The sequence below is a fragment of the Etheostoma cragini genome, chromosome 8, assembly GCF_013103735.1.
Source record: "Etheostoma cragini isolate CJK2018 chromosome 8, CSU_Ecrag_1.0, whole genome shotgun sequence".
In the NCBI taxonomy this organism is placed as follows: domain Eukaryota; kingdom Metazoa; phylum Chordata; class Actinopteri; order Perciformes; family Percidae; genus Etheostoma; species Etheostoma cragini.
This window is the reverse complement of record NC_048414.1, coordinates 7,900,193-7,912,692: the sequence shown is the minus strand read 5'-3', so window position 1 is coordinate 7,912,692 and position 12,500 is coordinate 7,900,193. Positions and strand designations below refer to the sequence as shown.

The 12,500-nt window shown below is 40.2% G+C and overlaps 1 protein-coding gene across 1 annotated transcript in view; it reads left to right on the top strand.

Annotated features, from left to right (window-relative positions):
* Positions 1–2,606: 2,606 nt before the first annotated feature.
* mafb (v-maf avian musculoaponeurotic fibrosarcoma oncogene homolog b (paralog b)) overlaps positions 2,607–12,500 on the top strand; it is a 48,661-nt gene continuing 38,767 nt past the window's right edge. Inside the window, exons 1-2 of the mRNA XM_034879962.1 lie at positions 2,607–4,017; positions 10,869–10,939. Of these exons, the coding sequence (XP_034735853.1) occupies positions 3,044–4,017; positions 10,869–10,896 (1,002 nt within the window). The 5' untranslated portion in view covers positions 2,607–3,043 and the 3' untranslated portion in view covers positions 10,897–10,939. The remainder of the gene's footprint in view (positions 4,018–10,868; positions 10,940–12,500) is intronic.

Below are 12,500 nucleotides of genomic sequence, written 5' to 3'. Positions count from 1 at the left end.
ATTGTTTTAAGTGTGTCATTCTTACTGTTGATGAACACAGACTCAATTTTGAGTTCAAGGAATCTATTCAATCCACCGAGAACATAGTTTTTATGTAAACATAATTTATTTGGAGAAATAAAAGAAAAGCTGATTGTTGTCTGGCATTTATTTTAATATATTCAGACATGTTGTAATCATATAACACTTGTGTACAAAGGCTCTTAACTTTTGTTTGTACTAATGCTGTACAAGTGGTCCTCCTCCTGCTGTACAAGCTCTATTATAATATATAACTAAGTGCAACCCATGTATAGTATAGGGGAGAAAAACACATCCCAGATAAAATATAGGCAGTAATAAACTTGGTGGCAGTGAGCAGCCTACATGAAACTCCAAAGGGAGACAGAATAGGGTGCATACAGGCATATTAGCCCTCAGCACACAGCTGATGCATTGGCCTGGACTCTGCTTTTTAACCCTTGAGACTCTCTGACCAATAAATCCGGACGATTCAAATATGGCACAACATAACCTGCTCTCTGTGTCTGTTGGTGATGTGTATGTCAACCCATTTTACAAATACTGTCAGGGGAATTATCCTTTTGATTGCTTTAGTTGTTATTTTGTCAGTTTTACGGGACTAAAGAAAATACATTTTTCAGGATGACTTTTATTCACTCACCTGTGTTTCCCTTCAGTTATGCCATAAATTCATGATAGTGTTTAAAGGACATACAAATGACTGAATCAAAAGCAATACCACCTTATAAAAACATGTCTTGCTGTTACTCTGAAGTTCTTTTCCTGCTGCATATCCTACTACAAGTCTCAATTTAATCCCTACCCGCTACAACACATAGTAGCTTCAGATGGGACACCTCATCTGTTTAATATTTATTCAAAAGCATCAGAGGGGCCTCTGTTGTGTGTTCTAATGCATAAAACACGATATTTATCCTTCCTGTTTAATGTTAAGTCCCCATGAACAGTCACAGGGACCAAGAGAATATTTACTTGCTTTGGGACACCAGGGAGTTGGATTATGTGCTGGCGGCTTTGTAGTTTTCTGAAGCTTCCCTGTGTGACATGTTCCAGGGAGAGTTCTCTTATTTACTCTTTAGTCCTATGTGTATAGCCCTCCTTATTGTTTGTTCTTGTGTGCCACCACTCCTGAGGAATGTGCTCCAGGAGAGAGAGAGAGAGAGAGAGAGAGAGAGAGAAAGAGAGAGAGAGAGAGAGAGAAAGAGAGAGAGGGGGGGTTACACTGATGCTGTGAACATCATGGGATTGAGACTGTAGACTCCAGAAGGACACAGGTGGAGGGTATTCCGTTAAAAAAAAGGATTTTATGTTGACAAGGACTTGTACTAAATGTAAATGACCATGCGGGACACAGGTGAAAGAAAATGTGTTTACAGTTCCCCTTGAAGAAAATTTACTTCTGTATAGTAATGAGATTTTTTTTTTGTTTGTTTGTTTGTTTTGAAATCACAAATATTCTTTTTGTCATAAGGGGTCATGGAAGTAGATGTTTGTCCTGTCAAATAATCTTCATAACTAGCAGAACCACTAAAAGAGAGCCGACGATGCTCTACAAGAGCAAACTGATGTAGGCATATATATATATATATATATATATATATATATATATATATATATATATATATATATATATATATATATATATATATATATATATATATATATATATATATATATATATATACTGTATATATAATGTTTTTATTAAAAGCAGAAAAACATTTACTCAGAGCAATAGTTGTGGACACATGAGCTGCTTAGAGACCCTTAGAAAATCCACATGAAATATTATTCTATACCGAAAGGTGGCGACGTTGGGTTTCCAAACAATGTCATTCAACTAGACCCATGCTCTTTTCAAACGCTTCCACCCTCCACACGCAACGATTCGCTATATGTGTAGTAATACGTAGTAAATGTCTGCGAGTAGCCTATATGTAAAATATAGACTACTTTTCCATCGTTCAGTGAGAATCGTTCAGATGCATTTCAATGCATTCCATTCCAAGATGTTTGGGGAAGAGTGTCTAAAACGGTTGTCTTGTCTAAGACGAGTTTTAAGATCACTTGGACTTCTTAATTATAAATCTGCTTATATAGTTAATGATATGAACCTGTGCAAAGTTTCGCTATATCAAAACTAACTAATGAGAGCTGGATTAAGATGCCTGACTAATAGACTGTTCTGAAAAGAAAAGAAAAAAAATGTTGACAAATATGACTCTAAAATGAAATGTAAATGATTTGAGTGAAGCAATTATTGCGATGAAGGGAAAAAATGTAATATACAATGAAAGTGTATTAACTTGCCAAAAGATGAGGCTACACATGCATTTACCTGATTCTGTCACTCCTCGCAATCTGTTTTATTTTACTGCTTTAGTTATACTTCATGTAAAGTGGAAGAATGACTATTACGTCTCATGTGTCAATCTGCTGATGGGCTTGGACAGTTCAGAAAACTTCGGTTTCTATACTATTATGCTAATTGCATCCGCAGGCTGGGCTCCTCATTGGCTGAGTCTCAGTCAATTTCATATTTCAGTCCTGACGTCAGGGCGCCTATAAAACTAAGCAATGCTTTTTAACTCGTCGGCTGACTGATGCCTTAGAAAAAATCTATCAATCCTAGGGTGGAGTTTTTTTTTTTCCTCCACAAAGCAACTATTTGCCCGGGACACGTGCGTGAACCTCTTCAATTTGGCGCACTAATCCTAAAAGGAGCCATGAAGTGTTAAATGGTAGAAACAGAGACAGCGGCGCTCAGACACCCGCACGCTGGGAGAGAGGGAGGAAACAGCGCTGCTCCAATGCGTCTGTGCAACACAGGCTGAAGAAAAAAAAACTTATCGAGTCACAAAACCAAAACCTGCGCTGCGCAATTAGTGCGTGAAAATCCACTTTTTCTCCAGTTTTGAAGAAAATAAATAAAGAAATCAAGCTGGCTCAGTGCGTGTCTCAGCAGCCCACTTTGACAGGTGCTCCTCACCCCCTTTGGAGGACTGTCAACAGCAAGAGGATGGCATCAGAGCTGGCAATGAGCAACTCCGACCTGCCCACCAGTCCCCTGGCCATGGAATATGTTAATGACTTCGATCTGATGAAGTTTGAAGTGAAAAAGGAGCCGGTGGAGCCCGATCGCAGCATCAGCCAGTGCAGCCGCCTGGTCGCCGGGGGATCCCTATCTTCCACCCCGATGAGCACGCCTTGCAGCTCGGTTCCCCCCTCGCCAAGCTTCTCGGCGCCCAGTCCGGGATCAGGGAGCGAACAGAAGGCACACTTGGAGGATTTCTACTGGATGACCGGGTACCAACAGCAGTTGAACCCCGAGGCTCTGGGCTTTAGCCCGGAGGACGCCGTAGAGGCGCTGATCAGCAGCAGTCACCAGCTCCAGAGCTTCGATGGCTATGCCAGGGGGCAGCAGTTCGGCGGCGCAGCCGGGCCAGGAGGCGCAATGGCCGGGGAGGAGATGGGATCAGCGGCCGCCGTGGTATCCGCGGTTATCGCTGCAGCCGCAGCTCAGAACGGGAATCCCCACCACCACCATCACCATCACCACCACCACACAGGAGGACACCACCCCTCCTCCGGGTCTCAATCCGGCGGCGGCATGGGGGGAAACCACCAGCACCTGCGCTTGGAAGACCGGTTCTCGGACGAGCAGCTGGTGACCATGTCGGTGCGGGAATTGAACCGGCAGCTCCGGGGGGTAAGCAAGGAAGAGGTGATCCGTCTGAAACAGAAGAGGAGGACACTAAAGAACAGAGGCTATGCCCAGTCCTGCCGGTACAAACGGGTCCAGCAGCGGCACGTCTTGGAGGGAGAGAAGACACAACTCATTCAGCAGGTGGACCACCTCAAGCAGGAGATCTCCCGGCTGGCCAGGGAGAGGGACGCCTACAAGGAGAAATACGAGAAGCTGATCAGCACCGGCTTCAGAGAAAACGGAGGATCCAGCAGCGACAACAACCCCTCATCCCCGGAGTTTTTCATGTGAGTCTCGGCGCTGAAAAAGTTTTAATAACCGACCCTCACAAAGAAACAGAAAAAAAACTTTTAATCTGCACGCAGCTAAAATCGGTTGTGCTTGCTTGTGTTGAAGCTGTTTGGTTAAAGCAGCGTTAGACAAAAGAGTTTTACACTTTTCTGTATTTCCAAAGTAGCCTATTTCAGTTTCAGGGTGAGGATCTTGATTGATTTATGTAATGTCACTTTTAAATGACAAAGCCTACAAAAAGGCCTGTAAAAATGAGCGAATAAGAATTCGGCTTCCAAATATATTTTTAAAGGATTTCTGTCTAATTCGCAATGTTGCATGAAATGACTTAACACTTTGCTGAGTAGCCTATAAGTCCGTCCTTACAGCCTCAACGTGCGCCTCGTCCATTTGCTCCCTTTACCCAAATTAGTTTAATAAAATCCAACTGTCCTCGGGCACAATAGCTTTATTTGGATATTATTTTATTTTTTTATTTTCTCTGTTTAAAGTCAATTTAAGTTGGATCATTTTCATATCATCCATCCTATTTGTCTTGTGAAAATAATATCCAAACTCAGAAGTTTGGAAAACGGATGTCTGTGTAACAGTTATGTGAAGCCATGCATGCTGGTCATGCGCGGATTGTGTTTGGACTTATTTTCTTTCTCCTTGTTTTTGAGAACTTGTGTATGATGATTGTATTATATCATGATTGTTCAGCCTCATCACCGTTTTTGGAATTATTTGTAAAAAAAACAAAACAACAACAACAAAAAGAAAAAAACATGTGTAAACAGGTGCATTCATCCGTTGCTTTGCTTTCATAAAAGTTCTCCGCGAACACGGACCCTTCAACATTTATAGGCTGCCCTAGCAGCTCTGGGAGGAAAATGACAATGTGGAATAAAGCAACTTTGTTCTCTTGATTTGTACTCACAGATAACATACCACCAAGGTGAGCAGCATCAGACTATTTAGTAGAAACGATTCTATTTTTCTTGACAAATGCAAAGACTAAATTGATTGTAGCGATCAACAAGTGGGGATGAAGATAAAATGCTTAAACAGAAGCAGATTATGATGCATGTCCTGAAATTAATGAGAGATAGGCCACTTTGTCACGCAAACTTGTTGCAACAAATGACCTGTTCTTTCTGCATTTCGTTGGTAATGTGTTTTCCTTTCATTTAAGGAACGTAATTAAGTTTACCCAGAACCCTATGGGTGTTATTCGGTAAATAAACTGTGAACTGTTTGGAAAATGGAAATGATGTGTTGTCCCGGTGCTGTAGAATCATTAAGCAAAGCAGCATGCAGCCATACGTCTTTTGGGATGATTTCTAAACAGTAAAATGTATTGTGTGGACAGTACAGTTAACTGGCAGACATCGTGTTCACTCTTAAAAATGGAATTTAATAAATATACCATTCATCAATAAACCTTCATGAATGGAACAAATATATTCTGAAAATGTTTTGTTCTTTTTGTTCTTTTTAGTTTTGCATGTTGTTTGTCACTGCGTCTCTAAGGCGACAGAACACACTCTGAGCCCTACAATCTATAAAAATATAGGCCTAAACAGAAGAACAAAATGTCAATCTGGTTCACATCTGGTTTTGAATGAAGCGCGATACAGATGTTGCGCACAAGGCGCGTGTTCTTGATTCCTAACAGCTCCAAGATCAAGTCCGGCTCTAATGAATGTAGTACTGCAGTCATTAATATACTTTGACTTAATATGCGTTCTTCGATCTTTTTTGTCACCTAAAAAACTACACGCGAAATATGCAAAATATAACAGTTTTCTCTTCTTTTGCGTCAAAAAAAAAAATCATGTTCTACACCTGTTGCGTAATTAAAGATAGAAAAGACCTATCTTTTTTTTTTTGAACGTGAAAAAAATCAGACTACAATGCCAAATGTTTCTAATATAATTTCATTTTTTGCCCCTGGGCCTAATAATTGTACTGCAGCTGTCCTAGAAAGGCTGAGTTAATGATTGATTTTAGAGTAAACTTGCACTTTTTACTCAGTAACGGTCCACTTGTTGAAAAAATGTCTGTGGAAAGTTTCCTTTAAAAAACGACCAAAGACAAAGGTCCATATGACAAAAAACACTCAAATATAGGATAATAGGCTACATACTTATGTTTAACTTAAAAAAAAATTAAATTTGGACTTCCTGCAAATAAGTCCATCTGAAAATAAACTGTACATCCTTTTTTGACTTTGATTTTTTTTTTTTAAATGCCTATAAGACTAAAAGAGAAAAGCCACAGAAGGCACTTAGAGTAATTTGGTTTTGTAGCGACTGACAGCTCCATAGCTTACAGTAAAACCTGCCTCTGCTCTGGTCTGCAGCAGCCTGATGAACTCAGTGCATCCTAAACAGAAGTATGGCTGAGATAAAAGCCACAGGGTCTAGGTCACTGCCACCAGGCATGTGTGTGTGTGTGTGTGTGTGTGTGTGTCTGTGTGTGTCTGTGTGTATGTGTAAGGACCTTTGTCAGTCGGAGTGCTTGCATGTGTATGATCGTAAGGAGAAGTTGTTTAATTTGTGCAGCTCATGAAACTTTAAAAGGCACACAGCAATGGCGTGTGTGTCTGAACGCAGAGTTTAAGCCATATGTTGTAAACACTCTGTATTTGATCTGTGTCTCACCTGTACAACAGTGTCTCACACACACACACACACACACACACGCAGTCACCTGGCTCGCATTAGCCCCCATGAAAGCCCAGAGTGAGGGACAAGATGGGAGAGCATGATCCTCTCATGCCTGGAGGAATGATTTTCTCTGTGATTAAAAGTGAGTGAGAGACAGAGATAGAGCAAGAGGGATAGAGATAGAGAGAGCAACACAGAGAGAAAGAGAGAGAGGGAGATGCTGGCTGCCTTCCTGCTCCTTTCAGATGATAAACGATCAGAGATGCGTCCTAGCTGAGAGGAGAGGGCCTTTTAGTGAGCATGTGTCCACTAATTTATGGCCATCCTATCTGATTAGGTCAATATAGTGTGCTGTTTAATTGCATTTGTGTTATAACCTAGAACTGGAGAGGCTATGCTTTCACGGCACCCCTTTCTTCTGCGAGCCAGATAGAGTTAGTTGCGTTTTCTGGGGAGTCTCAGGGTTTAGCTCAGGACAGTTTTACCTGTGGTAGACTTTGTGTCATAGTTCATTGTTTTCCAGTGTTTCTGCTCCCTTATTTAATATGTGAGAATGAAAAAGTGGAAAAATGCTGATCATTGTGTCGGGGTGGAAACTGTGTGGGACAATTTCTGCTTGTACGTGTGTTTTGACTTTGAGACACACCAAGGGGCAGATGGATTCAGTAGCACTGATTCACTTCCTGCGTTGAAGGAGGACAGAAGGCACAGGAAACAATATTCAGCGCTTCCTCCTCATTTCTCAGCAGATTCAGTGCTTCTTTCTCTGCCTTTTGCTTTCTCTCTTTCATTTTTACAGTATGAAAAAGTGTACATATAGAACACAGACACACCACATTCTTAATCTTATCAATGTGAATTGCAATTCTATTCTCCAGCCCACTGTATTGACTTCTGCCCTGTGATCATTTGCTCAGTCTGTCCAATGATTAGGTTATTAAAGATAATGTAGTTGTCTGCTGTCACAATATTGGACTCTCTCTTTCAGGTCAACTATGGGAAATCACTTTGAAATTTATCAGTATTGACATTTGAATCATCATCATGTACTTTGTTTTAATGCCTCAGAATTAATAGGACAAAGGATGTTGGCCCTTTTTAGTGTCTATTTGTGTGAGTGCTCAATAACCAGCCTGCATTGTCTTTTATTTCACCTTGTGGAGGAAGGGTGTGGATGCTCTAACTGAATGCATTAGATCTATAGGAATGAGTCATGTGATCAGGACAATGTGAGGCGTGTAGCTTTTTATGTCAACCTAAAGGAAATTTGATAAAGTAAAACAAATAATGTCTCACTTAGCTTAGAAAAAACTTGAAAGGCCAAAGGTGCCAAAAATTCAGGCTGCGTTCTTTTTTTTCAGACAATAATTTACTACTTGATTTAAGAATAGCTTCGAATAGTTTTGATTTCTTACTGCTCTAATAGGATGTGTTTTTTATAATCAGTTGAGAGGAGTAAGTAAACAGTTTCTGTCTTAAAACATTACCTAAACAAGTATAATTGAGGTGTCGGTAATAATAATAGTATATAAGAATATACTAAATCCGCTACGTTAACATGTCATGAAAGGGTAACGACTAGTGCAGAACAAATAACAATTTGTTTTGTTTAGTGAAAAATGCAGTCATCTTGTAACACAGTATTGTTTGTGTACGTTCATTTTCTCCCCCCCCCTCAAAGGTTAAAAACATATTTGCATTCAAAAGAGGAAACAATTTCAATCTCTTCCACTCAATCCACATCTGCATCACTCCACGCGATAAACATTTACATTTAAAGTGATTTAAATCAGCTGCATTTATGTTCCTCTGTGGTCCGTCCATCATCTAGACCTGCAATGCCAGATCTCCCCTCTATCTCTCTCTCTCTCTCTCTCTCTCTGTCTCTCTCTCTCTCTCTCTCTCTCTGTCTTGCAGTGTCCTGAGTTATGTGTCATTTATTTGAAACCCTAATAATTTAACTTGTCCCCTCCTGTCGTGCCTGTGCATGTGGTAGAAATGCAGCAGCTGTAAAGATGGTTTGTGCTGCTGCCTCTGTATGTATCTTATTGGCTTTACATGGTGATTTATTCCAGCAAATAGAAGCATGAACAGAGTGGACGTAATGTGATTGTCTGAATCCAATCCCATAGTCTGGTGTTGAATTGAGATTACTGTAAATGTTCAGCTGTTAAAGAATGTGCACATAGGCACATGCAATGTGTTTTGTGATTTTCCTTGCAGTAGGATTCAAACACTATTTGCATTTGTTTGTATAGAAAGCCCTCCTCAGAACACATCACTAAAGGGCAATAGATGAAAGCTAATTATGATTTAATTATATGTGATCACAATCTTCTGACAGATAAACATAGCTGAGGCTGTGTTGATGTTTTCAACAGTGAGTTGAGTTGCGGGGCACAGAGTCAGTGGAGTGGTGTGTTTTGGACAGCGGCAGTTGGAAACTGAGTGTGTTATGCAACTGTGTGTGAGTGCATTTTGGTTTATGTGTGCGTTTAAGTCTGCGCGTGCACAAGTTTGTGTTATGCAGGGTGGAGCTGGAGCCGAGCCCGACCCCTGTGTGTTTTACCTGCATCTCAATGAAGCGAGCGAGGTGATTTACCCTTCTACTGCAGTCAGCCTCTCTCTCTCTGTTTCTCTCTGTCTCTCAACCAGTCAAACAAACATTGATCTCTTTGCCAGGCAAGGTGACCCACCGTGTTGTTTAGCTCTTCAGAGTCTCTTCTCTCCCTTTTTATTTGTACCTGGGAAAGGCCTTGACCCCACACACTGCTGCCATGTAGTAGCCCCTCTGCACATGGACCTTACTTACCCTGTATTAAGCCCAGTGTGTGTGTGTGTGAGTGTGTGTGAGTGTGTGTGTGTGTGTGTATGTGCGTGAATGTGTGTGTGTTACTGTGTGTCTGGCCCAGTGTGTTTATACAGCTCTTTGTTTGTCTTCACCTATAGGTGCGTGTAATTATGTGCAGATTGATTTCTATGGGGCTGAAACTGTAAATCCTAGTGTAGGTACATCTCAGAGTCTGACGGCAGACTTGTCTCTGCTGTAGGTCTGTTGCTGGGAGCCCCAATGTAGCTAAATGGGTCAGAGTCCATTTGGCCCTTGAGTGAATTCGGATTACAGGGAAATGAATGGCTGTCATTGTTGCTTAAAGATGGATTGGGGGCATTTATATACTTTGTTGCTCCTTTGTCTCATTTTGCTTTATTAAAGCCCAGCAAAAGGTTTTTCAGGTATTTAAAGCAGGTTTTCTTTTTCTTTTCTTTTCACGGTCGTCTCTGGCATGTGTTCATAGACATTGATGCTCACATGTGTGTATTATTCTTACACTGATGTGTGAATACTCTGCTCTCAGACATGCATGCACCCAAATAAATGTAAAAGTGTATACATGGTCCTCATAAGCCAACTGACCACCCTGCTTATTTCAGTCATTTTTGAACTAAGACATTTAATCTATATTTTTGTAAAATTATTTGAAATAATGCACTTAAAATAGAGGAAGGGGTTGTTATAATATTACACATTATGAAACATCATCATAACATAATGTTGTAACGTGAAATTTATTTCAGATATACGTTTCATGTGTATCGATTTAGCTTTTTAAAATACCGTATTGCGTGTGTGTGTGTGTGTGTGTGTGTGTGCGCGCGCATGTGTGTGTGTGTATGTTAGAGAATGAGGTACATCAAACGTATTAAAGACAATCAGTCATGTTTTAACATGTTTCAACATTAAAATATAATTTTGTTTTTGTGTTGTATGTTTAGGTTTGTTGCTGCTTTATATCCTTCAGTATGTGTGTATGTATATATACGTTTATTTATGATAAGTCTGAATAGTTTTGCATTTTTCATCTAAATTGTTTCCCTTGAATTGAAATACATTCTATTAATATTTGATGTATTTTCAAATTGTTTCAAGTTAATTTTATAAACTCAAATTATTGCAACAAATTTGAATACTACAAATGTATTGTTCAGTTTGATTTGCATTTAAAAGGATTGCTATTGCTATGTTTCACCAGTCATTTGTGACATCATCTTTGCTTTCTCAACTTTACTTCAAATTCATGGTCCGTTTGGAAACAAACAACAATTACTTAATGTTCAAAGTGTGTTATAAGTGGTTTCCTGTGTTGGTGGATCACAGTGTGGCTTTTATAACACCGTTCGGTTTCCTGTCTTCGCAGGACGTCAAGAAAATTCCTCCATCTGTGATAGAGAGTTGTGACTGCTCCGCCCCGCCACCCTGGAGTCTGAGGTAACTTGTCCTACTCAGCTTCTAATCTTCAACTCTCCTTTACAACACAAATTCATTTAGTACATTGACATTCTTAAAATATTTAAAACTGATGTCAAATTAAAATAGAACATAAAACTAAACTAACAAGTTTAGTGTTGCAGAAGTCTGATGATTTCTGATGTCTGCTGCATGTGTGTCAAAATGCATAATGTTCACACTAAGCTTTTAATAACAGTGTTTATTATGTTACTGTGTAAATGATCCATTACTATGATGTTGCCAGAATTAATTATAAGTCATTTATATTATTCTTTTAATTTACATTGCATACACAAAAAATATGTATCAAGCTCCTTGATTCAAGTTTGCACCCAAAAAGTTTACCTTACATTTAATAACAAAAAGATGGATTGCATCTAAGAAAAACATTTAAGATATACTAAAAAATAAAATATACAGCTAGTCAATGCTGAACAGAATTACTACACAATTCTTTATCTTTATAACCATTGTTAATGTTTGATTTTATAGTTGACAGAGAAGCGGAAATATGAATCGTAAATATGAAAATCACGTTCTCTGTTACCTGCTTTCTGTTCTTTATCCAAACAATTTGAATGCAATCAAATTAAATCAAACAGGAGCCTTAAATCTGTACTCTTACAACATCCTGATATTTTAGTATAAATCTGACACAAGTTTGTATAATGGCATGTAACTCAGTCACAAAGTCTTCTGAAGGAAATCAAAACCACAAAACACTTGTTTGTATTGATCTCATTAAATAAGGCAGACACTGGGGAGTGTTTCGTTATTAGATCGTTTTCTCACTTTATATTTAGCTCGATCAAACGCTCTCTCAACTTTTGTTGAGTGTGATGCAGCTGTTTTGGGGCTCTGACAGTGCTACGTGATTGACAGGAGGGTGACATGCGCGGTTCTCATGGGATGAGGCCAACATTTTTGTCTTGACCCTTAACCCTCCTTCACTCTCTCAGCTCTCTCTGCGGAGCCAAACACTGTGCTCTTTTTTTTTGACACACAGATGAACGGAAAGCAGTGGATGGCCGGGGATGATAGAGCGAGGCAGGGAAAAGCGAGGGTTAGTTCTTTGCGCTCTTACAGTGCCAGTCAAAAAATAAGCTGGAGATGAAGGATGGATGGAAGGAATCGAGAGGGAAGGTGACAAAGGATGAGGACAAGAAGGAAACTGGATTTGAATGCAGACATGTACGCAGAGAACAGGAGGAGGTCAGGGGAAGGGAGGAAGGGAGGAAAGAAGAAAGGAAGGAAGGGAGGAAAGGAGGAAGGGATGGCAGAAGGGCTCCTGGCCGTGGATGCAGACAGACAGGCAGGGTAACCAGAGGCATGCGGTGACCTTCTCTGCTGCTGAAGGATCGAAGGCTTTATTTAAAGGCCTGGTCAATGCTGGGTGCTGCTGAGGTATCAGCCTCGCAGCCAGGCGACTCATCACCACTGTAATACAACTCTCTTACCCTAACCCCCCTCACACACACACACACACACACACACACACACACACACACACACACACACACACACACACACACACACACAC